General features: G+C 38.7%; 1 protein-coding gene and 1 long non-coding RNA gene across 8 annotated transcripts; one reads left to right on the forward strand and one right to left on the reverse strand.

Annotated features, from left to right (window-relative positions):
* Nucleotides 1–1,439: 1,439 nt before the first annotated feature.
* On the reverse strand, nucleotides 1,440–22,633 carry TIAL1 (TIA1 cytotoxic granule associated RNA binding protein like 1). Of its 7 annotated transcripts, none has more exons than XM_024930407.4 (13): nucleotides 22,402–22,633; nucleotides 19,390–19,451; nucleotides 14,166–14,262; nucleotides 8,472–8,570; nucleotides 8,182–8,236; nucleotides 7,934–8,021; nucleotides 5,944–6,019; nucleotides 4,745–4,853; nucleotides 3,670–3,765; nucleotides 3,480–3,564; nucleotides 3,109–3,232; nucleotides 2,640–2,779; nucleotides 1,440–1,819 (listed from the first exon to the last, which is right to left on the reverse strand). In XM_024930407.4, the coding sequence occupies exons 3-13, from the start codon at nucleotides 14,175–14,177 to the stop codon at nucleotides 1,693–1,695; spliced, it is 1,011 nt and encodes a 336-aa protein (XP_024786175.1). In that variant the 5' UTR covers nucleotides 14,178–14,262; nucleotides 19,390–19,451; nucleotides 22,402–22,633; the 3' UTR covers nucleotides 1,440–1,692. The 7 variants fall into 7 exon arrangements, with proteins under 7 accessions (XP_024786175.1, XP_008949221.1, XP_003825699.1 ...); XM_008950973.6 differs by having other exon boundaries at nucleotides 8,472–8,621; XM_003825651.6 differs by lacking the exon at nucleotides 19,390–19,451.
* On the forward strand, nucleotides 19,466–27,773 carry LOC129393249 (uncharacterized). The gene is made up of 2 exons (XR_008620040.2): nucleotides 19,466–21,960; nucleotides 22,582–27,773. It is a non-coding gene; the product is annotated as an uncharacterized LOC129393249 (long non-coding RNA).
* The last annotated feature ends 5 nt before the right edge of the window (nucleotides 27,774–27,778 follow it).

The following is a 27,778-nucleotide window of genomic DNA, read 5'->3' on the forward strand; positions in this document are numbered from 1 at the left end:
AAGCTAATCGTAAAACTTCAAATGTTTAGAAAACAGTAATTTGTGGGTACCAATCACATCTTACTATGTAACTGTAAAAGGCTATTTTCTCTTTGGTGCCCAGGCCAGTATTTTGAATACATTGCCAAAACATTTGCACTCCCTAGCTCTGACAATTCAAATACATAGGATTTTATCTATTTTACATTCCTGTTTGATAGAAATTTGAGGCAAATTTTACCCACACAGCCTGAAAAATACCTTGAAAGCAAACCTCAGTCTTCTGCATCTTCCAATTGATTCCTTTACAAACTCTGCACACATACAACTTAAGCCTCTGCTCAGGCTTATGATACCATGCACACTGCCCACAAGGAAAAAAATTAATTGAAAATAAAAGCCACAACTCTGTGTACTATTTAAACTGAATATCCAATTATAAATTGGTACATTGAAGTGTCTAAATAAGATGTTTTTAGCAATCTTGTTAAAAAAATTCTTGGGCAAAATATATCTTAATTTTTAAAAACACCCCAAGATTTTTAAAAAACACTTGTACTATACAACTTATAGTAACCTTGAAATTGGTTTACAAGGTTTTAATCAAGGTATTTACATACCAAGTAATATAAAGCAAAAAAAAAAAAAAGAAAAAAACAAAAACAAAAAACTAATTCCCAATGACATTTTAGAACATACTAATGCATCAAAGATTGTATGAAATTAAAATTAAGGCTTTTTCTGCACAATTTGTGTAATTTTAATTTTACATAGTAGCCAACCTTGGAAATGTCAGTCTTAACATTCTGATCAATCCACTGCATTCAATGCAGCGGAGTGTGTTAAGTGTTACTTCAAATAATTACATTGCTGCTACTTCTATGTTGAAGCATGCTTTTTAAACACTGTAGTTATTGAATATTTACAATGTGTATCATTTAAACTTCATGTAAAAGCACAAGTATGACTGTCTGACTTCAATACAAACACCATACTTGGATTTCCCCCAAAATGAAATGTAAAATACTACAATTTTAATAATCGACACTTTTGGAAGTTTTAAAAATATGTCTTAACGTGGACCACCAACATTTGCTCAAGTAACTCAAACAACGCTGTTCCTTTTTTAGGGTGCAAAACTTCAGTCTGGCTTCAGTTTCTTTAGGCATAGAGAAAGAAAATATTTCCTCCAAAGCGACTCCAAAATCACGCATTTCTTCTGAATATCACACTTTTTCTCTGCTGACTTCAAATGTGGTCCACCTCAGGGAAGGGGAGGGGAGTATCAGGATTCAGGATGAACTTATATGTGATTCCCAGGTTTTCACGATCCTCCCTTTTTTGCTCTTTTAAAAACACAGTGAGTTAAAATACTGAACAGCAAGATAAAAATGGAATAGTATCTAAGAATCAAAATGTATTAGCCATTTTTCCTATTATATCAAAATTTGTAGTCAGAATTGTCTTTATTGACTTTATTTTAGTTTTTGTACACAAAGAAAAATCATGTTCATATCCATCATGAACAAAAACTTAAAAAGGCAGAACTAGAAGACATGTGTCCTTCACCAAAGCAAATCTGTGCTAAAGGTTCCAAACATTTCAATTTTTAAAATAAATATTTTCATTTTCCGATGTCTACTTTCATGTCTTCAGAGTGTCACAGGAAATCGAAGCCTATCATGAATTACAATTTTTTTTTAGAGTCCCGGCTCACTGTGTTTGGTAACTTGCCATACCATATCCGGCTTGGTTAGGAGGAGGTATTACAGGGGGAGGAGCTTGTCCTTGGGGAGGCTGAGCACCAAATCCACCCATCCAAGCAGCAGAAGGTGATTGACTTGGAAGAAAAAGAAAAAATCTTCAGCAAACACAAGAAAAAAAAAAATCACATATGTATTTACACAAAAATCAAGCAGAGCCTAATCACAGAATAGAAAACCAGAAATCAACACACCTACAACAAATAGAAAGATCAAAGAAATAAATGATATATGTGTAGAATACATATTCCAGTATTAGTCTTTGATATTTTTAAGATAACCACAACTTAACACACTGATGTCTGAGGAGTATCTGCAAACTAATTTTTTAAAAATTGTGAATGATTCAACACATCATCTATTACATAAGAAATTTTAAAAACAAGTTCATGTTGGAAACAGTCTCAAAGGAAGAAATCAGAAAATAAAGCTATGGGCTGGCCCTGGGCAGGGGAATTACAAAGGAGGAAACCACTCTATCAACAAAAGAAAAAAAAAAAAAAAAAAGGCCAGTTACTTTGTATCACACAAACCTCAGATTTCTCACACATACCACATAGGCATAAAACCATCAAACTTTTGAATATATCTGGACAAAGATCTTTTACATGCAAAAATAAATAAAAGTGTATCAGAAATGTAAATCAAATTCTACCAACTGCTTACAGGGATCATAGGACACACTAAATGTTACCCCAATCCCCCCTTTCCACCTAGGTAATGAGAAGTAATTTCTTAGCCTCATAAATCATATTTTGTTAGATTTGTTTCTATAATGCTCATAATGCCAAATAGCTCAATGTATATAATTAAAATAGATTCTCCCTAGGAAAACACACTTTTATTTATTTTGTCAGAACCATACGTTTCTATACTGGAAAAACCCAAACAACTTACTCTACTCCAAATCCTTGTTGATTCCATGGTTGCCCGTATACTCCATAAGGCGGTACTTGCCACCCATTTGCCATATACTGTCCATACTGTTGTGGGTTTCCATACACTTGGCTCCATTGGCCCCACTGACTATAGTCAACCTAGGAAAAAGCAAAGTATTGTTTTAGGGAACACATAAGAAACACCGTATATGAAGAAAGAGTGGGAGACAAGGAAGAGAAAAACTAAGTAAGCACCCTTATGTGAATAGGACTCTGTTATTTATCATTGTCTAAGTTTATTGGGGTGGTGACACCTGTGAAAAGAAAGTATTAAGATTCAGTTAATACCGCAAATAATCAATTTTGAAATACAATCAACTGAAAGTAGCTATATGCTTTATTTTATTGTTTATTTTACAGAGTTTCCAAAGCTTTTATGTGACATGTAAGATGGAAACCTTAAAGAATGCTATGAAAAATCGAATTACCTGTTGGAAGTTTTTAGTCATATCAGGAGATTCTTTACCCCAATAGCATTTAACCACATGTCCTTCAATCGTAGTACCGTTCACCGAAACAATGGCATGGGCTGCACTTTCATGGGTTGAAAATCTAAGAAAGAAAAATGATATGATTTTGTCTTTTATTTTTTAAGAACCTAACACAATAAATAACATGGAAACTCATCAGTTTACACCTGCAAGTTGGTATTTTTTTTCTAAAGTACATTAGGTAGGTAGCTTAAACTTCTATACTGCAAAGAAGCACTAAAATAACAAACACTGATACCCTGGAGAACATAAGTGAAAGGAATGAATCAAATGTAAGAGTAATAATGATATTTCAAGTAGAGTGTTACCTGACAAATGAATAGCCCTTTTCTGGGAAAACTCTTATTTCCATAATTTGTCCAAATGGTGAGAATGTCTGTCTCATAAGCTGATCTATAAAACAAAACATACAAATAAAACATGGCTCATGTGTATCACGAAATTCATATGAACAGTGATGAAGCTCCTCAGAGGTGATTAGAAAACCAAACATTGTACCTGTTAACCCAGACGCAATTCCTCCACAGTACACAGTACAATTTTTTGGACTTGACTGGTTTACTACATCTTCAAATCTCAACTGCTTAGTGTTGTCTGTATGCAGAAACAAAACAAAAACGTTGACTGTTATATTGTACTATAAAACTCTTTTGTTAATTACTATATACTATTAAGATATGCCTCAGGCCGGGCACCCAGCACTTTGGGAGGCTGAGGTGGGCAGATCACCTGAGGTCAGGAGTTCGAGACCAGCCTGGCCAACATGACGAAATCCTGTCTCTACTAAAAATACAAAAATTAAGGCAGGGCACGGTGGCTCACGCCTGTAATGCCAGCACTTTGGGAGGCTGAGGCAGGTGGATCACGAGGTCACGAGTTCGAGACCAGCCTGACCAACACGGTGAAACCCTGTCTCTACTAAAAATACAAAAATTGGCTGGGTGTGGTGGCACACGCCTGTAATTCCAGCCACTCAGGAGGCTGAGGCAGGAGAATCGCTTGAACCTGCGAGGCAGAGGTTGCAGTGAACTGAGATCGCGCCACTGTACTCCAGCCTGGGTGACAGAGCGAGACTCCGCCTCAAAAAAAAAAAAAAAAGATATGCCTCAATGGGAGGAGAAAACATAATTTTTCTTGATGCTATGATTTGACACAGACTTGATCTATAAAATCAGGTGATTCACAGCTCCAAAAATACTTATACCACAGCCCAATTATTTTCAGATAATGAAATATAAAATGAAATAATTAGTGTCTTGCAACACTAATTAAATACTACGTCAGCCTGGACAACGTAACCAGACCGTCTCTATAAAAAAATTACAAATTAGCTGGGCATGGTGACATGTCCCTGTAGTCTCAGTTACTCGGGAGGCTGAGGTGAAAGGATCACTTATACCCAGGAGTTTCAGGCTACAGTGAGCTAAGATCACGCCACCACACTCCAGCCTGGGCAACAGAGCAAGACCCTGTCTCTTACATAAATAAATTAGAAATTGAGACTAGATGAATACATGATACATGATTTTGTGAAGAATCTATAATTTTAACACACACAGTGGACATATCTTACTTTCTTGTGTGCTTTTAGGTGCAGGTGGTTTACGTGTGGCCCAATTGGTTCGGATTTGACGACCACCCAACCACTGACCGCCCATATGCACAATCGCATTTTCTGCATCCTATGGATAAAAAAGAAAGCACAATCACAAAGAAAAGAGTGATAAATAAGACTCAGTAAGATGAAATAAAATATCGGCGCTGCTGGTTCCATACAAATCAGTAGATGAATTTACTAAATATCCTAAACAAAACAAAACTGAACTATTACCAATTAGAAAATGATTTGAACTTGAGATTCAATCTAAGCAAAAACAGAATACTCTGGCCCTTTACCTTACCACTTCAATAAAATGTAGATGACCTGTAATCCCAGCACTTTGGGAGGCCAAGGCGGGAGGATCACTTGAGATCAGAAGTTTGAGACTAGCCTGGCGAACCCAAGTGAAACCATGTCTCTACCAAAAATATAAAAATGAGCTGGGTGTGGTGGCACATGCTTGTAATCCCAGCTACTCAGGAGGCTGAGGCAGCGCGATCGCTTGAACCCGGGAGGTGGAGGTTGCAGTGGGCTGAGATGGCACCACTGGACTCCAGCCTGGGCAACAGAGCGAGACTCTATCTCAAAAAAAAAAAAAAAAAAGTTGATTTAAGTTATTGAAACTGCTTTAAAATCAAAGCCCACTTTATTATTTAATGTTACAGTTAACGCAAATGCTTACTTTGGTACCCCTTTTGCAAAGAATATATGCAAAAATCAAGATGAATTGCTTAAATTTTTATTTACATAATTTGTTGTAGTCATTCACATCCCAGTTATATAAGAGTATGAGTAATAATTTAAAAGGAAGAGTTAAAACTGAGATTTTCATGGTTAAAACTGAATATAATTTACCTACCCTCTAAATTCTCAGATTAGCTCGTCTGTCCTAGACTTGGGCTTTACTTCTAAATCCATCTGACCTTTACCAATGTACAAACGCAATTTTAATTATCTTTCTTATAGTATAATCATTCTTTTTCTAGCTATTTATTTTCGAGTTTATGAAAGAGGAATGAAATTATACTCTATTATTAAAACATACATAACATTACATAAAAGTTGTGTTTGTAGTTAACATTCAAGTATATTCAAGTTTCAGATTCAATACATTAAGTAACTAATGACTAAATTTAGTATTAAAAAATATAAATTGAGATGGAAGAACGTACCAGTTTGTTATAAAAAGATACAAAACCATAGCCTTTGGATTTTCCAGTTGCCATGTCTTTAACTACCCGGGCATCCCTGTGAAAAGAAGCACAGCTAAATGAGGGAAGTAAGAGCCACCCTCAAAATAAAAACTAAAAGGAACCACACACACTGTATTGTGAGCATTTTTAAAATAAAATTCCAGTTAGCCCTAATTAACTACAACCATTCCTGAACTCTCCCTAATGCTTCTTTACCTGTTAGAAAAAAGCAGTAGGACAAAAACATGTAATAAACATGCAACCTAATCAAATAGCCTGTGCTTTCTAAACTAAATGCTCAAATTTGAAGATTAATAGGAACAACAGTTTCCCTTTCTAATATTCTATTTACTAGTGTCCTCTAAGGTTTACTGATTCTATAAATTACTGTAACAATACTAACTACTTTACCATGCAATCTCTAAATAGTTAAATGTCTTCTGCCTAGTGATACAAAATATATGAAATATTAAAAAATTGAAAAAGAGGAAAAAATAGGAATTAAAAAGGCATACATGGCCTGTTAACAGATTTCTTTATTTTTCTTGGTCAATTCTCTACCATCATTTTGGAGTTTGGGCAGCTGTAAATTTTGAAAAATTGACATTTTCAGAAATTTAAGAAAGGAGAATAAAAAACTAACAACAATGCTAAGCACACCAGTACGAAAACAACAAATTTACACAGAAATTTTAGTGAGTAAGTTAAATGATTGGAAATATAGAACTCCACTGAATATAGAATGTTAAAATGTAAATACTAAAATATGTATATATAAATAATGTATAATAAGAATAAATAGAAATGAGAAAAAAAATCTACAACTGAGTTCCAGTGTGCACAGTTCCTTGCAGTTAGCCTTCAAGATCCTGTCCATTCTTATGAGCAATTCTGCAAAATAACCAGAATGCTATTACTTTTAATTGTGACTTGGACTTAAGAAAAACTGCAGGTCTCAGGTATAAATAAAGATTGAAAAACAGCAACCTGTATTATTTTTATATTGATTTTTAAAATAGTACTACTTACCACATTTAGATTAAAAAGCAAAGCAAATATCAAAACAGAAAGTTAAGAATTACATCTTTTAAAGAAATTAAATCTATAGAACAACAAATTGTATAGAGAAAATACTGTTGTTCTTAGTTGAAACACTTTCCTGTAAAGTAGTACTAACATGTTTATTTTAAATCTACAGGAAATATACAAAATAAACTGATTTTAATCAGAAAGATAAATTATGATAAACATTTTTTACAATTCATAACCATTTTTAGTTTTCCAATATATTTTTTACCAAGTAACAACAGTAAAATCTGAGCATAAATTTGTTAAAAATCAAACCACATTTGCCTCTTAACTAGTAGAATCAAATATCACTAACAAAAACATCTACTAATTAATCCCACATTTATGACTCATACATTGAAACATTTTAATAGTATAATAGTACTTTTCACTTACAGCTAAAATATCAAAAACACATTTATCATAATAAAACATGAACATTTCCAATTTAATCACAATATATCCAAGGATTTACCTACTCTCCCCCATTTATAAATTCCTCCTATAAAAGTTATTGAACTCTTACATAGTATAAATCACATTTACTTTTGATTAACTCATTATCCTAAACCACCAAATTTTGAAAACATATGACAAAAAGCTAGACTTTATAAGTTTTACCATTCAAACATCTGCTTCAAAGATAACAAACAGAATCACTTAAATTTTTTTTAACATATTATACACAGGATTAGATGAAAACGAGACCCCAAGACACTGAAATGACATTAACATTTTCAACAACATCCACTACTCAAAACAAACCAAAATAAATAAATAAAAAATAAGAAACAAAACAAAACCATACTAACTAGAGAAAGAAAATCTTAATTCAATTACAAGTTAATCATATACAATTCTGCCTATCATGACTGAGTGTAGTACTGATTATGATACTTACGATATTTTACCAAAGGGGGCAAATGCTGATTTGATATCTTCTGTTGTAATTTCTGGACTCAAATCCCCAACAAACACATGGAAGTGATCTGAAATCAGAGCATTTGGTAATCAAATACTTAAGAAGTCAGCCACTAAAACCTTTTTAAGGCAACTCTAGAGGAGGAAAAAAAACCCCTATTTAAGCTGGTAATGCCTCCTGGATAATTTCAGAACTCTTCCACAGTAAAATGCAGCAGGAGTACTTACTGGAAGTATCTTTTTTCTGGCTACTTGGTGTGGTTGCCCAGTTTACTTTGACCTCCTAAAAATAAAGATTATATTTAATAAAATTATTAGGCATGTCATGAGTTACAACACTTACCACTTATTAAATCATTTATCAAGCAGGGTTATTTTTGTAAAAGCACTAAGCTGAATAAAGCAAAACCATCACTCAGCAGCCAAATATTTGTTCAAAAATTTGCCTAGAAAGAATACAAACTAGTTTGACATGCAAATATATGTACTCATAAGGTGCCATCATCCTATTATCTTACCTTTCCCAAAATTTTTCTCCCATTCATAGCAGCTAATGCAGCAGCTGCATCTCTGTGTTCATAAAATTCCACAAAGCAATATGGGTCATTGCTTGTATGCTGCAAAACAGAAAATCCAACAGAAGAGTTGACCCTTCTGCTATCGGGTTGCTGAGAAGAAAATCCAGGAAAAAACATTACTGATAGCTGGGAATATACAAGGTGAGACTGCATAAGCTTATGAAAGCCTAACACTTTTTAAATAAGATTTAAAGCTAAATCTGACTTTGCACCTCAGAATACTGCTGAACTCAAACGGAACTATAAAAGCAGTTGTAGAATCATGAGCATCAGTATTAAATGAAAATAAAGAATTCTGGTGAAGTGTGTTAAATATAAAATAGAAGATTATATTAAACCAAACAAAACCTCAAACTCAGATCTGATGAGGACCACTCCTTACCACTACTTTCCTTCTCCAATATTGTTTTTAAATTACGTTCTACTTATGCATCATAATCCTCTATAAGTGGTATCCAAGGATACAGAAATACAGCAAGAACCAACTTCATAAACTACTGATCAAAATTAGGATCAATACTACAAATGATGGAATTCTATGCTGCTACAAAGACTGAATTTTATTGATTTCTTTTCTGGATATGGAAAGAATGAAAATAAAAACAAGAAAACTTAAGCTTTATAACCAGCTACTGAAATGAATTCCCTACCTTCCAAAATAGTCTAATGTACTGAAGATTCTATATACTTTCAATTTGGTCTTCCAAAGATCAGAGAAGTAACAGCGGTGATCAAGAAAAGAGGTTCTGAAAATGTATCTGAATAAAATATTCCAAGACAAAGCTACAATTTTACATAAGAACACCATATAAAAAATCTATATTAAATATATTCTGCAACCCTGTGCTTGACAGTAGTTACCTAAAACACATTTATAAAGATGTGAAGAAAGTAGTACTACCTAAGCTATAGCAACATTCTCACCTGACAACCAAACTAGAAATGAATTTCTATGAAACTGCAACCTGTACTGAATAGCTGCACAACTGTACAAATACATATTTTTATGTAAGGCTAAAAACATCCATCATTATTCAATGTAAAATGCCCTATAAGAATAATATTTAAAATGTGGAATTCTAGCTGGACTTACAAGGGATAAATATACCAGATAAAATAAAGATCTTTTCAACCATAACAGTTTTTCATTCCAGGAAAGTTTTAGAAGAAAAATCCAAAATAAGACATCTAAACAATAGTGGCAAAGGAACCAGAAGGCATTTCCTTGAGGGAAAAAAAGTGGGATCGTTAATACTGACAACAAAACTATGGGCTCTCATACAAAATCCTACTGTTGTAGCCATGTGAATGCTGTTCTTAAGAGGTAAAGAAAGGAAATGGGGGAAGACTTCAAATGAAAACACACATTTAAATTCTTGTAAAAGAGTTATTACATTTACCATAAATATTCATTGAAGAAAGGACATCAAAATAAATAAGAGGCTAAAATTGTGCTAGTTGAGTTTTCCTTTCACTCCTATCTCTTTTGCCCCAGTGGTCTCTAAGGAAAACATTGATAATCACAGCAAAACATACAGGGGTCCAATAGTAGATCTATGATAATCCCATACACTTTAGGAAACTAGTCTACTCGTGAATACCAATTTCAAATCTATCTAATAGTAGGCCAGCTCCCAATCAATGTATGCATGTGCATGTATATATACACATATATTCACTGACATCACATATTTTATATATTCACATCACACTGCATATCATCTAATTTAAGACACCACTTATTTCTAAGTCACATCCCAACTGTCAGAGATATTAAAATTCTAAAAAAATTTGACTTAGAATCAATAATATATATTTGTATTATATAAGGAAAGCTAGAATCTATGATAAACAACAACATCTAAAGTAAAAAAAAATCATAAAACTATGGGGGAAAAAGGATTTTTCACATACTGAAATGAAATTTATGAAAGAAAAATAAATAGCTGCTAGATACTCTGCTAGAGTTTATACCCTCTGGTAGCTTCTTATTTACACCACCAAGTGACATCCTAAAAATCAATTATGGGCTGGGCGCAGTGGCTCACACCTGTAATCCCAGCACTTTGGAAGGCTGAGGCAGCTGGATCACTTGAGGTCAGGAGTTCAAGACCAGCCTGACCAACATGGTGAGACCCCCCATCTCTACCAAAAATACAAAAAATTAGCTGGGTGTGGTGGCGGGCGCCTGTAATCCCAGTTACTCAGGAGGCTGAGGCAGGAGAATTGTTTGAACCTGGGAGGCAGAGGTTGCAGTGAGCCAAGATTGTGCCACTGCACTCCAGCCTGGGCAACAGAGCCAGACTCTGTCTCAAAAAAAAGTGCTCACGCCTGTAACCCGAGCACTTTGGGAGGGCGAGGTGGGCGGTTCACGAGGTCAGAAGATCAAGACCATCCTGGTTAATATGGTGAAACCTTGTCTCTACTAAAAATACAAAAAAAATAAAAAATAAAAAATATTAGCTGGGCGTGATGGCACACACCTGTAGTCCCAGCACTTGGGAGGCTGAGGCGGGAGAATCACTTGAACCCAGGAGGCCAAGGCTGCAGTGAGCCGAGATCATGCCATTGCACTCCAGCCTGGGCAAAAGAGCAAGACTCCATCTCAAAAAAAAAAAAAAAATCAATTATGGCTGGGTGCAGTGTCTCATGCCTATAATCTCAGCACTTTAGGAGGATGAGGCAGAGGCAGGAGGATCACTTGAGCATAGGAGTTTGGGACCAGCCAGAAGTTCGGGACCATTGGTAACATGGTGAAACCAATCTCTACAAAAACATTTAAAAATGAACTAGGTGTGGCGGTGCTGTCCCAGCTACTTGGGAGACTGAGGTGGGAGGATCACTTGAACCCAGGAGGTGGAGGCTGCAGTGAGCCATGATGGCGCCACTGCACTCCGGCCTGGAGGACAGAGTCAGACCCTGTCTCTTAAAAAAAAAAAAAAAAAAATCCGTTATGTCCCTACCTTATTTAGCGTTGACACCAATTTTTGTTGGATGACGTAAATGTCAAGACAGAGAAATATGAGACTTTACAAGCTCAAATCTAGGAGTTCTAGAATATGGATGTTATGAAAATTCATTTCGAGTCCCTCTACCCTTCAAATAGCTGTATGTATACACGGGGTTTTAAAAAATAGTTAAAATAAATCTTTATCAAATGTTTCTCAAAAATTTTCTAGTGAGTCTTTCCCCACTTTCTCACAACCCGTTCTCTCCTAAACCTACTTCTGTCGGCTTCCAAGCCAACCATGTCACTGAAACTGCATGTTGAGCTCAACAATGACCTCTCTGCTGCTTCTGTGATTCCTTTTCCATCCTAATCTTTACTTCCAAGCAGAATTCACTACAGTTGACCACCATCCTCCTTTAAACATTCTTTTCTGTCTCCTACCACACTCTGGTTTTCCTGTTTCCTCACTGTAGGATCTTTCTTCCCTTACTCAAACTCTAAATGTTGAGCTTGTCCAGGGCTCAGACCTCACGGCCTCTGTGCTCTTCTTTACCATCATTCTCTCTCTGTGAACTCATCTAGTCCCATGGCTTCATGGATTCAAATACCACTGCAAGCTTCAGCACTGGTCTCTCCAGAGTTCCAAACTACTTTATCCAACTGCCTAATCTAATGTCCACTTTGATGTCTAATTCATGTCTTAAATCTAACATCCAAAACACAATTTCTGATTCCCACCACTCCCCATGGTGACATCCATCAGGTCACCCCCATTTTAGCAAATAAATAGCATTACCATCTATACAACTGCATTAACATGAATCTTAGCGTATTTCCTGATTTCTTCCTTTCCCTATGTCCCACAGCCAACCCAGTCCTATCAATTCTACCTCCAAAATATATTCCAAATCTATCAACCTCTGTCCTTATCTTGACTTCGGCTAGCACTTTCGAGAATAAGCCTCCATCATCTCTTACCTAGACTAGTGAAGAAAATCCAGATGGTTTTTCTCCTTCTGCTCTTGCCCGCTACAATCTATTCTCCATAAAACAGTCATTCTCTACATAAAGTAGTAAGCTTAAATATGCAAATCTTGGCACCTCATTCCCCTGCTTAAGCCCCTCCACTGGTCTGCCACTGCAATCAGAGTAAAATCTAAACTATGTCATGGACCATAATGTCCTGTGATTCTGAATCCTGCTGTTAGACTCATTTCCCTTAACTCCCCTCCATCCCTCACCAGACTCTAGCCATCGGTCTTTGATTCCACAAACACAAGTTCATTACCAACTCAAGACTTGTATTTGCTGTTTCCTCTGCCTCCAGCTCTCACCATAGATAGCACCATCTTGTTATTCATCTCAGCTCAAAGAGGTGACATCTCTCATCACCTAGCCTATATAGCACCAACCCTCCAATCATCACAGAACTCTGTTTTATTCTCTTCATGGCTTACATCCCTATTTGCTTGGGAAACTCATTTGGCTGTCTCTCCATTATATCTCCAGTACCTTGTATAGTGCCTAGTGCAAAGGAAATTTTTGATCGATGAAAGCACAAACAAATAATTAAAGGCAGGAAGGAAAAATATAATACACCAGAACAAAATAATGATTGTCATTACTTGGGAAAGACAATCAAAAGGCCAATGCACTTTAAAGGTTTTTTAACAGTTCTCCGTTTCAGGATAAAACAAACTCTTTAGCACAGTTTCTAGCCCTTTCCATAAACTCCTGCCATCTCTTATGACTAATTCCATTTTAACTACAACCATGCTACGGGTTCTATTTTTCCCTCTCTGTCTCAAGCACTCCTGCTCTCCCTACCAACCTGGATCAAAGTTCCCTTTATTTGGAATCCCTTCTTCCCTCAATTCCTTTCTAGCCAGTATGTACTACTATCCTTTTAAGGTTTCCGCCTAGGCAGTGAGTCCTCCAAGAAGCCGCTCACTGACCTAAGGCTGCACTGGATACACATTTGCTCCCACAGCACTTTAAGTTGTCTGCTTCTAGAGCATTTATTATCCTACTTCCTAAGTGCCTGCTAACTCCTTTGTCTCCCTACTAAACTGTAAAATTCTCTGGGCCAAGGAACTATCTTTATTCACCAGTGTATCTCTAGCACTTACTGCAGTATCTAGTACATAGGAAATAGTCCAAAAAAAAAAAAAAAGAAAGCTGATCAGTGAACAAAAACACAAGGAAGAAAAGCCTAAAACATGACTAATTGGGTGCTGCTACAGTCTTAGCAGGAAAGTATAAAAAGGTAAGTATTTGCTACAGACACACGAGACGAACGGTGCTGCACACTACACACATAATAACTTCGTGTTCTCGCACATGAACACATGCTGTCTAAATCGTTAACATTCTTATTGGAATTGTATGAAATACTTTCCAATTTTTCACCATTCTGAAATGAGCTCTAATAATGTTCTGAAAGCAGAATCACTTCAAGATAACCACACCATGAAGAACGACCGTTTGAGATTAACAGCACAGAAACTTTGCCCTCTTAAATAAAACTCCATTCTAAGCCTAGTTTGTCAGCCAAATCAAAGTAATAAGTCAACACAACACAAATCTCTCCACCAGAATAACTTGAGGCTTACAATGAGATTTTAAAATCATGCTAATCAACCCATCATGCTAATTGTCAGCACATGGAACTGGGAAGATCTTACCTCTGTTATCATTTTACAGCTTTTACAGGGTCCAATCTGACTGAACAACTGAAGTATAAGGACTTCTGTCACATCTCTGGAAAGGTTACCTACGTATCTGCACAAGAAAAAAATACGTTATCAGCAATTTTTCCTTTAGCTCTGGCTCTAATGTGTTATCATCCAATTCATCACCTTTTCTTTCTTTCTTTCTTTCTTTTTTTTTGAGATGGAGTTTTGCTCTTGTTGCCCAGGCTGGAGTGCAATGGCATGATCTCAGCTCACTGCAACTTCCGCCTCCTAGATTCAAACGATTTTCCTGTCTCAGCCTCCCAAGTAGCTGGGATTACAGGCGCATGCCACCATGCCTGGCTAATTTTTGTATTCTTAGTAGAGACGGGGTTTCATCGTATTGGTCAGGCTGGTCTTGAACTCCTGACCTCAGGTGATCTGTCCGCCTTGGCCTCCCAAAGTGCTGGAATTACAGGCGTGAGCCACTGCGCCCGGCCACCTTTTATTTCATTTTAACTTCCTCTGTTTTCAACAAAATTTCTCCAATTAAACCTGATCCTATGAAAGTAAGATTAACCCTTATTTAGGAAAGCAACAATTGTTCTTAGGCCACTAAAATACCACTCTGAAAGACATTTAAAGAACAAATCAATGTGATCTTGTATACCCCAATGGCATTATTATTCTGTACCCTGGATATCATTTTCTCATCTTATTCTAATTGTTAAAATTTTAAACTGGTCTCAAGATAACTACAATTTCTAATTAAAAATAATTTATAACACACACACATACAACAAATACTAATTCATTAAAACATCTGATTGTAATAGGATATTAAACATAAAGTGAGTTTATCTTAGATTCCCAACCAAAGCAATTACATGAACAAAGAACAGAATTAAAGTTATAGTAAAACATACAGAGGGTGGAGGGTTTTTGTTGTTTTGTTTTTGGCTGAGTAAGGTTGTTTGCAATGATGTCTTCACTGTTTCATTTTAGGAGAGCAGGGTAAAATATAAAATTTCCTAGTCTAAAATGCATCAGAATCAACAAAATATATATGTGTTTTTTTTGAGATGGAGTCTCACTCTGTCACCCAGGCTGGAGTGCATTGGTGCAATCTCGGCTCGCTGCAACCTCCGCCTCCCAGGTTCAAGCGATTCTCCTGCCTCAGCCTCCCAGGTAGCTGGGACTACAGGCGTGCACCACCACGCCCGGCTAATTTTTGTATTTTTAGTGGAGACGGGGTTTCACCATGTTGGCCTGGCTGGTCTCAAACTCCTGACCTCAAGTGATCCACCTGCCTGGGTCTCCCAAAGTGCTGGGATTACAGGAGTGAGCCACCATGCCCAGCCAACAAAATATATCTTAATGTAGATAAAAAAGCTAATACAAAGATTTCTTAAGAAATTCAGAGAAAAACTAAGACAAATCCAGGCATACTTTTGACTATGGACACTTAAAAATTTGGGTTTTTTTTCCTAATTACAATTGAATGTGTTTTGTGTAAAAGATTTTAAATACAGGAAAGTTTAAAAAAGAAAAGAAAAAAATGCTACTTCATCACACAGAGATGACCACCTTGGTTTATGTCTTGTACTATGGATTTATCTTAATTTATCTAAATAAATTGCCAAACACTAAAGTCTTTCTGGTATTCTACACATAATTCCTCAAATTTGCATCTGTTATGAACAACCTCATAAACCAAACAATATCTGTAAAATTTAACAAAGTTCATTCTGGAAAGTAAATTTCTTTTTCTACTTGTAATATACATCTGGAAACTGAGTATTAAGACCAAAATAAGACTTGCAACATAGCTGCCACATTAAATACACAACATGCTTTAAGATGGAATACTCAAAGGGAAAAATAGACTGAGAAAGCTTAGGTTAAGTAAAAAACTGAAAAGATCCAATTAAGAATTAGTAGCGATTTTCCAGTTAAGAATTTTATTGCAATGAGTACTAATAACCTTAGTGTACCTGCTCTAAAATTGAAACACACATCCAATATTACCTAACTAGAGGACTAAACAAGTGACAAACTGTTTTACGTCCACTATGCCACCTTTTCCACGTAATTAAAGAGCTGATCCATCAGCAGGCCAATGTAGTGACATACTTTTTCCAGCAGGACTAAAAGGTTATTATTGGGTTACGAGCCAGCGATAGGCTGCTTGCCCCTTCTTAACTCATAGGGGTTTGTGAGCCTGTATCTCTGAAATGATTTCTTTTTGTACAGAGTAGACCTATCTGTAAGAAAAATGAACAAGTGACCAGGCACGGTGGCTCACGCCTGTAATCCCAGCACTTTGGGAGGCTAAGGCGGGCGGATCATGAGGTCAGGAGTTTGAGACCAGCCTGACCAACATGGTGAAACCCTGTCTCCACAACAAATACAAAAATTAGCCGGGCATGGTGGCGCATACCTATAATCCCAGCTACTCGGGAGGCCGAGGCAGGAGAATCGCTTGAACCTGGGAGGCAGAGGTTGCAGTGAGCTGAGATTGCACCATTGCACTCCAGCCTGGGCGACAGAGTGAGACTCCATCTCAAAAAAATAAATAAAAAAGAAAGAGAGAAAGAGAGAGAAAGAGAGAAAGAAAGAAAGAGAAACGAACAAGTGATCTTGAGCTTCTAAACATTATGCTCCTTGCCTAAAGGGCTAGTTAGCTCACTTCTAAGAGAAAAGAAGGATGGATAAAACTGGTTTTCACATATTGAAGCTAGCTAATAACAAAATTAAAATAGAATTATCATTTTAATATAACACCTTTAAAATGATTTAAATAGTTTTAAATTTCCATTAATGTTTAAACATCGATTTCTTCAGGAAAAACTGTATTGGAATTAGTTACCTTCTGTATCTAATAGTCACAAAAAAAGCTGTCACTGCTTAATAAGATCTTTATTCCACCAGGTGTGGTGGCTCACACCTGTAATCCTAACACTCTGGGAAGCCGAGGCAGGTGGATCACTTGAGGTCAGGAGTTCAAGACCAGCCTGGCCAACATGGTGAAACCCTGTCTCTACTAAAAACACAAAAAATTAGCCAGGCATGGTGGCGGGTGCCTGTAATCCCAGCTACTTGGGGGAGGCTGAGGCAGGAGAATCACTTGAACCCGGGAGGTGGAGGTTGCAGTGGGCTGAGATCGCGCCATGGCACTCCAGCCTGGGCAACAAGAGCGAAACTCCATCTGAAAAAAAAAAAAAAAAAATCTTTATTCTAAGTCAACCTATTTCCCGCCAGTTACAGATCTTGAAGAATTTCTAGAGGCATATTTAGATATATTAATTTACATTTCTAGCACTGAAGGCAAAGATGAAAATGTTAATATCTAAGTTTAGAATGTCATGAAATATTTATTTAAAAATCCAATATTAAGGTTTCCTATTTTTCAAATTATCTCCACTAAAAGTTAAATGTTAAGCAGCAAACTAAATTTCAAAAACTAACATGAAAGGCCTTCCATAACAACACATACAATATCTTAATTTACCAGGATTAAAAGGCCATGATTCACTATATAATTTCACCTAAACTTTACCCAAATTTCAGACTGTCTTTTCTTTTACTGAGTTCTTGTACCCAAATTTCAGATTGCCTCTTCATTTACATTTGCCTTCGTGCATCATAACACTTGAGAGACGTATTGTATAGCTTTTAAAATACTGTACTATTCTATTTTAAGTACTTTTACAGTATCATAAAATAATCTGTCCCAAAGTAAATACTAACAAAAATATTTAAGACAAAGTTCAATGCCTGACCTAGTAAGATCATCTCTTGGTAGTTCATTGAAATGATATCTTTATTCGTTCCAAATTATAGCTTCTACACTTCACTTTCTTTCTGCTCTGGTTATGAAATAGTCAAGCTAAAGAGCCAAGTCTTTAAATATATAATTGCTACCTAAAGAACATACACAAAATAACAGAAAAAAGATATATGGCTCTAATTTTTGTATTGAGAGGTCAATTCAAAGAGTAAACACTTAGGAAATTCCAAAATGATTTTTAACTCAAGGAAAAAATTTAGAAGAGGCATACCTTAGAGTCTATTTTGTCTTCTAAGAACAGGAACTGTAGGAACTGAAGCATTAAAAACTGAAAATGACACCTTTATCTCTAATATCAGGGTTAAAATCCAATTTGAGGCTAAAAACTTAGCAGTTTCACAGTAGGCAGAAATTCACATTGCCAAACTACTTCCTGTGTCCGACTGGGCAGAATTTTAAGTTAAGAATATCATGCCTTTCAGAAGACTAATGACACTTTTTCAACACTGAATGTGCTCTCACTCTGAAAAGAGTAGCCCTACCAAGGCTGAAATTATCAGCACTTTCACACAAAAAACTATAGCTAAATTTCCATAACAGTTTTGCTTTTGTTCTTGACAAGTCCTATACAAGAAGAGATTTTGCAATAATACCCTTCAATAGATCTCTAATTAATTGTTCAATTTGTCGGTACTTCATTTTAGGAAGGAGGCATGATGGAAGATAGGTGCAGGAGGTACAACTAAATTGACCAACTATATATATGAGATATTCTCACACACACACACTCACTCTCTCTCTCTTAAAGAAACAAAGAATATGATTAAGTTGAATTTGAATGAGGGGCTTGATTATAGCCACAGTATAGCCAAATCCATGGTATAGCCAGTCAATTTTGTAATAGTTTATAGAATTTTCTTCTGCTTTGTTCTTAGATGTTCAGATTATACTCTAAATCATTAGCTTATTTCCAGGAAGAAAGAATAGCCTTAAAGGAAGGGATTGTGTAACATGGTATTACACGAATTCCTAGCAATTTTGGTGCATCAGACAGATGAAGAAAATAAAATAAGCTACAATAAAACACTATTACAATTTAGTGTCATATTGTAGATTCAGATATACCATGGATCAAATCACTGCACTACAAAGATACACACAACCCAAGCCTGAAACGTGTGTCCCACAAGGCAGGTGTCAGACAGTCCAGTTCCAACACCAGTATTACACAGCATGATCTTGTTTGTTTTTTTAGATCACAAGTTACTCAATGCATAATACCCCAAAATAAATGTCAAATGAGAATGAAGAACATCAGAAAACAGACCTTTAAAGCAACTATATGACAAACAGAAATTTAGGCTCAACATCAAAGCAATTCTTGCCACTTTAAATACCATCAAATAAATTAGTAATACTGTAGGTAATGAATATTTAAAGACCTACCTAGGCTCTAAACACCATATTGTTTTCTGAAGATAGAACCATATGTCTTAGCTTGTGTGTGTCTGCAGGAAAAAAACCTCACTAGTAACACACAGGCATCTTAAGGAAACAATTTAAGATAAGCTTTGTTAAGAACACATTCTTTTAAAACATACTGGCCACTTGAAAAACCTAATCCATAGCTCACAATGTAAAATATAAGATCTCCATAAAATAAAACCCTACTAGATATCAACGTCTAAAATCATGTTCAGTTTTCATCATGTTACTTATATCTAATAGAACCCTTTGAGAATATGTAAAACGTACACTTAGAAAAACTATGCATTATTTGTATTAAACTCTAATAAAAATCCCAATTGTTAAACATTTGCTTTTATCTCAAGATTTTACATTTGAAGGTTTTAAAAAATATATAAAAGTCAACAGACTGCACCACGTGTGACAGTAATGTCTGCCTACAATCTTAGTTCAACCAGGACTTTTAAAAAAGAACTTAATACTAATTTAATGAAAGAAGTATAATCATTGTAGAAATTCTGAGTACCTCTTATGTTCCAGGCAGTGAACTAAGTGCTGTGGGGGTAAGACCTAGGAAGATGTAGTAGTCCTTCTCTTAAAAAAAAAAAAAAAGGCCCTATGGAAAAGGGTGGGAGAAGGAAAAAGGAAGACAGAATAGTAAACACGTACTGACATACAAAACAACAGAGTTAAGATGTTTATTTATTCATATGAACATATGTCACAGTTTTAGAGAACTGTAAACATAGACAACTTAACTGTGTTTCAAAGAAAGAACAAGAGATTAGAGAAGGTAGAGGAAGGAAATAAGTGACAAAGAAGTTAGCTTATTATTCCCCTGGAGAAACTCTGATAGGGATGAAGGCAAGGCAGATGCAAAGATAAATAAAAGACATCAAAAAAGCACATTCTTTAGCACTACAAAACCAGAGATTCCTCTTGGTAAGGAACAGATACAGTAAATGAGACCCCTGCCATGAGTATTTATCAATCATTCAGTGTGTGATGATACTTCAGATTTTTAGATACAATGTAACTTTTATCTTTGTTAAATACATGTTAGCTAGTCTTTAAGTCTAGCTTTCCCAGATGCTTATATCAAAGTACACATTGTAACTCAACACCAAGTCTTGGCTTCAACAGACGTTGAAGGATAAATTTTTTTTTTTTTTAATTGTTTAGACGAAGTCTCGCTCTGTCACCAGTCTGGAGTGCAGTGGTGCGATCTCGGCTCACTGCAACCTCCGCCTCCTGGGTTCAAGTGATTCTCCTGCCTTCAAGTGATTCTCCTGCCTCAGCCTCCCGAGTAGCAGGGACTACAGGCGCGCGCCACCACGCCCAGCTAATTTTTGTGTTTTTTGTAGAGACGGAGTTTCACCATGTTGGCCAAGAAGGTCTCGATCTCTTGACCTCGTGATCCGCCCACCTCGGCCTCCCAAAGTGCTGGGATTACAGGCGTAAGCCACTGCGCCCGGCCTGAAGGACAAATTTAAAGTGTGTCCCAATTCTTTCTTCTAGGGAGAGAAGGCAGAAATGGAAGACAACACAAAACACAAAGACGTTCTATTAAGCAGGCGTTTCACTGAAGCATTTGATGTGCTTCAGTAGGCCTCAGATTCTCAAAACGGGACGGATACTTCAGTGAGACGTTAGAGAACACATTTATTCCTGTACAAGGCCACACCAAAAAAATCTCTATCAATACTGAACATCTATCTTCTTTACTGAGCATCCTTTCTTTGGTAGGAGTGAAGAGATGTGAAGCTAGTCAAACTTCTCGAGTGCCCCTCCACCTTCATCTATTCCCTAAAAAGCAATTTCCCCATCAGACAGCAGAGCCAAGTGGACTATGATCCTATCAATACCAGGAGAGGCAAGAGAAACAAAGCAGCGATCTGACTCCTTGGTACTCAAGGTAGGAGTGCTAGACCTGGAAAGGCCGGGAAATTAGGGTGCCCAATTTAAACATTTAATTAAAAAGTATTCAGACTTAAAAAAAAAAAAAAAAAGATGCAGAGCAAAGGAGTGCCACACTATTCAGAAAGGAATGCAAATGCTGAGTCATCACTCTTCATTGGGAAAGGAAGGAAACCAGAATTAAGTGGTTGGAAGATGGAATTCATTCATTAGATTGAGCTTCAGGTAAAAAGCAACAGCAAGACAGGAGAAAAAGCGTTCAGAAGACACACATCAAATAGCGGATGAAGACATAATTTTAGCCAACTCTGAAGGTTTCGACGCACAAACAGATTAGGAAGAGGCAACACCTAGAGAGCAAAAGGAGTTTAACAACTGGTTGTCAGTTTAGCGTAGGGAGCGCTCAAAGTAAACTTCTTTATCCAAGAAGGGAAAGATGCTCGGGCAGCAAAAGGTATCCCTTATGTACTTCAAAAGTAGCGGGCGCTAGGCGGGTGTTTCTGACAGCGTGGGCGGGGGCACGTGGGGCATAAAGAGAGAAGGGGCTTGAGTGGTGAAAGAGTGTCCTGCTTCCTCCGAGAGCTTAGCTGGGGAGAAGAGCTGGGAGCGACTCGAGCTGAGGACGTGGAAGGGGTGAGTGCTAATTCCTCAGGGCCCGCGGGGCCCACCCCCGGGCCCACCCCCAATCCCACCCCCGCCAGGCCCTTCCCCCGTGGGCGCCGGCAGCTCCAGGCCCAGCCCAGGGCGTCCAACGCGGAGGGGGTGCAGGAGTTCTCCTGGGCCTGACAGCCTCAGCCGTGCAGAAACCCGGCCTAGGGAGGGCATGCAAAGAAGGACGCCAGAGAAAAAGGTCGAGACAAGCCCCAGACCCCAGGAAGTGACTGTTTGGGGGAAGGGAGGACTTCCTTCCCAAGGAAAAGGGGACAGATGAGGAATGCACTTCGCGTCCACGCCGCCCTGGTCAGGGAGCCGCCTAGAGTCCCGGCTTCGGCCCAGTCTCTCCTGCTCCCTCCCTTAGCGTCCCGCGGTGCCCGGGCCTCTTGGCGCCTGACACCCCTCGTCTCGGGTACTCACAGAGTCCGGGGCTGCCCGTCGTCTTCCATCATGGTGGGTGCGACGGAGCGATCCCGGGACAAGGGGGAGGGCAGGGTTGGGGAGGGGAGGGGGTGGGGAGGAAGGGGAGGGGGGCTCTGGGCACCGGCTGGGGACAGAGGAAAAGGCACCGAACCCTGCTCTCGGGCTCTCTCCCCCCAGCCCGCTCCGGACACTGCGCTCCAACCAGGAGGAGCAGGAGGAGGAGGAGGATGAACAAAATGGCCGCCGCCACCAGCCAGGCAGGAAACAGGGCAGAGCGCAGGCGCGACCCGCCAGGTCACCGCTCAGGCCAGCCGCGACAGCCTGCAAGGGGGACGACCGAGGGGAGAGAAAAAAGGGCCGCCGAGGAAACCCTGGGACCCGCTCACGACGGATCACGTCGTCGCTGTGGGCCTCTGGCCGGCCGAAGCCCAGCCAGCTCCGGGAGAGATCGGGCAAAAAGAGAAACGTCGTGAAGCCGAAATCTCTGGGAATTGTGGTCCTGGAAATGAGAGAGGGAAGCACTTCTGCAGAGGACTTCTGGAACCTGTAGTCAAGAGGAGCCGCCGGCGCCCGCCCGCGCTGGGACGTGAAGAGGAGACTTCTGGGTAGTGTAGTCATACGTGAGGACGTGCGACGACCAGGAAGTCGGCGGGCTGGGAGGTAAAGGGAAGAATAAAAGCGACATTGAAAGGCGGGGAGACCAAGTGGGAAAAAGCGCTGTCTAGGAAAGCGAACTACAAGTCCCAGAGTGCCTCGCGCCGGGGGCTGTCCTCGGACTGCTCCAGGCATTGTAAGGCTCTTCTGTTGGCCCAGTCTGAGCTGCTGCTCCGCCTTCGTCCAGCCCGAGAGCGGTTTCTTCAACTGTGGCTCAGGCAGCACTCTCCCTCCGCGTGGTGTCCGAGCCAGCAGAGCCGTCCGGCCCTCCTGTGTTCATCAGAACGGCTGGCTCGCGTTAGTCAACCGCCGCTTCGCGCGACAGTCAGAAGAGAGGCTGTGCTGGCGGGGACCCGGAGGGGTTGGGATGTTTTGGGGGCGCGATTTCCCACAAATAGGTATTTCTAACCTATTTGTTAAATACAAGTAGGTGGCCTGCTTGTAAATTGCTTTACAAGTTTCAGAGGTTTCCCTATCAAGTGTCTCATCGGATAGTGGGGTAAGAAGAGGAGCCCTATTATAATGACTTGCCCAACTCCCCCTGTATTCTTGGAGTTAAAAGAAAAAAAAATCCTTGGGCAGAGACGTGCACAGACATAAAGTTGCGTTTACAGACATCAGTCATGTGGGCTAGAAACGCAGTTTTGCATGAAGATAGGGGAAGCCATGTTCACACTAGCGCTGCATCCCTGTAGAGTTTGTCTTCTCACCCCCCACAACAGTTCCTGGTGTGCTTTTTTCCTCCTCTAAGTACCTTCAGGAGAAAGTACTTGGTCTTGTAGCTTAGTGAAGAGTGGCGATGAAGAAAGATCTTTCAGCCCATTGCCAGAACTTAACTGCCCCGGTTAGTAATGGCTTAAGAGTTGCTTCTGCCGACATGTACTAAGTGCATGTCGACCTCTGCAAGTGGCGGTGCGTATGCGTGCCACTGAACATTACTCTTGAAAGCAGAATCAACCATGCAGCAAGCCCTTATGTTGTCCATTTTCAGGGGAGGAAATTTCAACCTGAAAGACTTCATAGAGACACGGCAAAGGAGTTGAGCCCCATAAGAGTCCGTAGGAACAACAAAAGGCTCAGACGCCAGGACCCATGGCTAAAATGAATGGGCTGGGGATGGGGGCGGGAGTGGGGGGAAGGGAACTAAAGCTAGAGAGGACCTTGTAGAACCGTGTTGTCAAGAATCTATTTCATGCTGAGGAATTTGAGCTTTCTCTTCCAGGCAGTGAGGAGCCACTCAAAGGTTTTGTCTATGTTTTTAATTGGACCTAGGTGTAGAACTGGATTTAATTATAATCCAATTCATTAACCCATGCCTGGCCCGCTGTGATAGTTTCCTGTTGATGCTGTAACAAATTACTGCAAATTTAGATACTTAAAACAACACGAATTTATTTTCTTACAATTCTGGAAGTCAGAAGTCCAAAATCAGTTACACTGGGCTAAAATCAAGGTGTCAGCAGGGCTGGTTCCTTGCCTTTTCCAGCTTCTAGAGGCTGCCTGCATTCCTTGGCTCTTGGCCCCATCCTCCATCTTCAAGAAAAGAAGCATAGTATCTTCTTTCTTCTCTGCCTCTGTACGTACATCGTGATTCTCCTGCCACCCCTTTTCATTTACGAGAACCTTTTGTGATTACTTTGGGCGAAGATTATCTCAAGATTCTTAATCACATCTGCAAAGTCCCTTTTAGCATAACATTCCCAAATTCCGGGAATTAGGACATAGAAATCTTTGGTGGACCATTATTCAGTTTACCGCACCCACCTTTATTACTTTAGTTTTGATTATAGCCACAAACCCACCACACTAAAAAGTTATAATGACACGAGTTTATATCTGTATCTATGCTATACCTCCTACACACAATAACACACACCCCTGCCTTCGCTTGGGGTAACCATCTTTCTGAATCCTGTCTTTACTATTTCTTGCTTTCCTTCTACAAGGTTTTATTCCACATGTACATAGTCCTAAAAATCATATGTATATACATATTTGAGTTTTTTTTTAACTTAGTAAAAAGAATATGCCCACTACAAACTAGAATGGTTAAAATGGGCATGTTTACTGGCAGTGAAATTATTAAGGTTAAAATCCAAAACACTAACACCACCAAGTGCTGGTGAGTATGAAAAGCAACAGGAACTATCATTCTTTGCTGGTAGGACTGCAAAATGTTATAGCCCCTTTGGAGGACAGCTTGTCAGTTCCTTACAAAACTAAACATAATGCCTAGGTACTTACCCAAATGAGCTGAAAACATGTTTACATAAAAACCTGCACACAAATGTTTACAGCAGCTTTGTTCATAATCATCCCAAATTGGAAGCAACTAAGATGTCCTTGATATAAGTGAATGGATAAACTGTCATACCAGGTGGCACATCCATGCAAAGAAATATTGTTCAGTGATTTTTTTAAAAAGAGCTATTGATATGGTTTGGCTCTGTATCCCCACCCAATCTGATCTTGAATTGTACTCCCATAATTCCCATGTGTTGTGGGAGGGACCTGGTGGGAGATAATTTGAATCATGGGGGCAGTTTCCCCCAGACTGTTCTTGTGGTAGTGAATAAGTCTCACGAGATCTGATGGTTTTATCAGGGGTTTCCGCTTTTGCATCGTCCTCATTTTCTCTTGCTGCCACCATGATTCTGAGGCCTTCCCAGCCATGTGGAACTCTAAGTCCAATTAAACCTCTTTTTCTTCCCAGTCTGGGGTATGTCTTTATCAGCAGTGTGAAAACAGACTAATACAGCTCTCAAGCTACAAAAAGACATGGAGGAATGTTAAATGTACATCACCAAGAGAAGCCCATTGGAAAAGGCTGTAAACGCTACAACTTTAACTATATGACACTCTGGAAAGGGCAAAACTCAGTGGTTGCCCGGGCATCAGGGAAGGAGAGAGGGATGAATAGGTGGACCACAGGTCATTTTTACTGGTAGTGAAATTATTCAGTATGATACTCTTATAGTGGATACATGACCTTATGCATTTGTCAAAACCCATAGAACTGTGCCACACAAAGTGAGTCCTAATGTAAACTATGGACTTCAGTTAATCATAATGTATCAATAGTTGTTCCTCAATTGTACATTTGTTGGAATTGATGAACCAATATTGATACATTATGATTAACTGAAGTTTATGTATCAATTATGAATTGATACACTTGTTAACACTAATATAAAACAGTAATAACAGGGGAAACTGTTTGTAATGGGAGAGAGGGCACATGGGAACTCTGTACTTCATGCACAATTTTTCTATAAACCTAATACTGCTCTAAAAAGTCTTATTACAAAGGAAAAAATTACGTCCTTGTAATCTTTTGAGACTGCTTTTCACTTAATACACATAAGATTCAGCCATATTTTATGGCTATCATTCATTCATTTAGAATATTGTATGATATTCCAGTGTATAAATATACTACATTTGTCTGATTTCTCATTAATGGATATTTGGGTTGCTTCCAGGTTTTTATACTGTGAATAATGCTTCTATGAACATTCTTTTTTTTTTTTTAACCTTTCTTTCTTTATTTTTATTTTTTTTTTCATTTTTGAGACGGAGTCTTGCTCTGTCATCCAGTCTAGAGTGCAGTGGTGCAATCTCGGCTCACTGCAACCTCCGCCTCCCGCATTCAAGCGATTCTCCTGCCTCAGCCTCCTGAGTAGCTGAGACTACAGGTGCCCGCCACCACTCCCGGCTAATTTTTGTATTTTTAGTAAAGACGAGGTTTCACCATATTGCCCAGGGTGGTCTTGAACTCCTGACCTCAGGTGATCCACCCGCCTTGGCCTCCCAAAGTGCTGGGATTACAGGCGTGAGCCACCACGCCCAGCCAGCTATGAACATTCTTGTATGTGTCTCCTGTGATAGATGTGGAAGAGCCTTTCACCCCTCAGCCATTAGACTGCCAGGGAGTGCAAGAGCTTTTCTTTGATCTATTTGGATCTATACCTAAAAGTGAAATTGTCAGCTAACAGGGTATATGAACACTCCATTTTGGTGGGTAACATCAAACCTTTTTCCCAAAGTGAATACACAAATTTGTACTCCCATCAGCATCGTTTAAGAGGCTCTGTGAGCGGATCCACATTTTCTTCAGTACTTAGTTTTGTAGTCTGACAATCAAAGTATTAGCTCAATGTGGTCTTAATTTTTACTTAATAAAGTTGAACATCTCCTCATATTCTGTTAACCATAAGTTTCCTCTTCTGAAGCATGCCCATTGATATCTTTTGCCTATTTTTCTATTATGTTATATGTGCTTTTCTCAAATTTTTAGGAATTTTTGATGCTAATTATTTGTTATATATGTATATTACAAATATCTTCTCCTAGTTTGTAACTTGTCCCTCTCTTTTTAAAATGCTTTTGATGCCAGGCGTGGTGGCTCACACCTGTAATCCCAGCAGTTTGGGAGGCTGAGGCAGGTGGATCACCTGAGGTCAGGAGTTCGAGACCAGCCTGGCCAATATGGTGAAACCTCGTCTCTACAAAAATGAGCCAGGAGTGGTGGCATGTGCCTGTAATCCCAGCTACTTGGGTGGCTGAGGTGGGAGAATCGCTTGAACCTGGGAGGCAGAGGTTGCAGTGAGCCAAGATCGCTCCACTGCACTCCAGCCTGGGCGACAGAGCAAGACTCCATCTCAAAATAAATAAAATAAAATGGTTTTGATGAACAAAAGCTTTTAATTTTAAAATGGTC

The sequence above is a fragment of the Pan paniscus genome, chromosome 8 (genome assembly GCF_029289425.2).
Source record: "Pan paniscus chromosome 8, NHGRI_mPanPan1-v2.0_pri, whole genome shotgun sequence".
Taxonomy (NCBI): Eukaryota; Metazoa; Chordata; class Mammalia; order Primates; family Hominidae; genus Pan; species Pan paniscus.

Coding starts and splice junctions, on each gene's coding strand:
- TIAL1 (XM_003825652.6), bottom strand. CDS start 22,433: ATGATGGAAGACGACGGGCAGCCCCGGACTCT. Junction 8,622..14,165: donor GCTGTAAAATGATAACAGAG/GTAAGATCTTCC, acceptor TTTTCTTCTCAG/CAACCCGATAGCAGAAGGGT. Junction 8,022..8,181: donor CCAGAAAAAAGATACTTCCA/GTAAGTACTCCT, acceptor CTCTGATTTCAG/ATCACTTCCATGTGTTTGTT.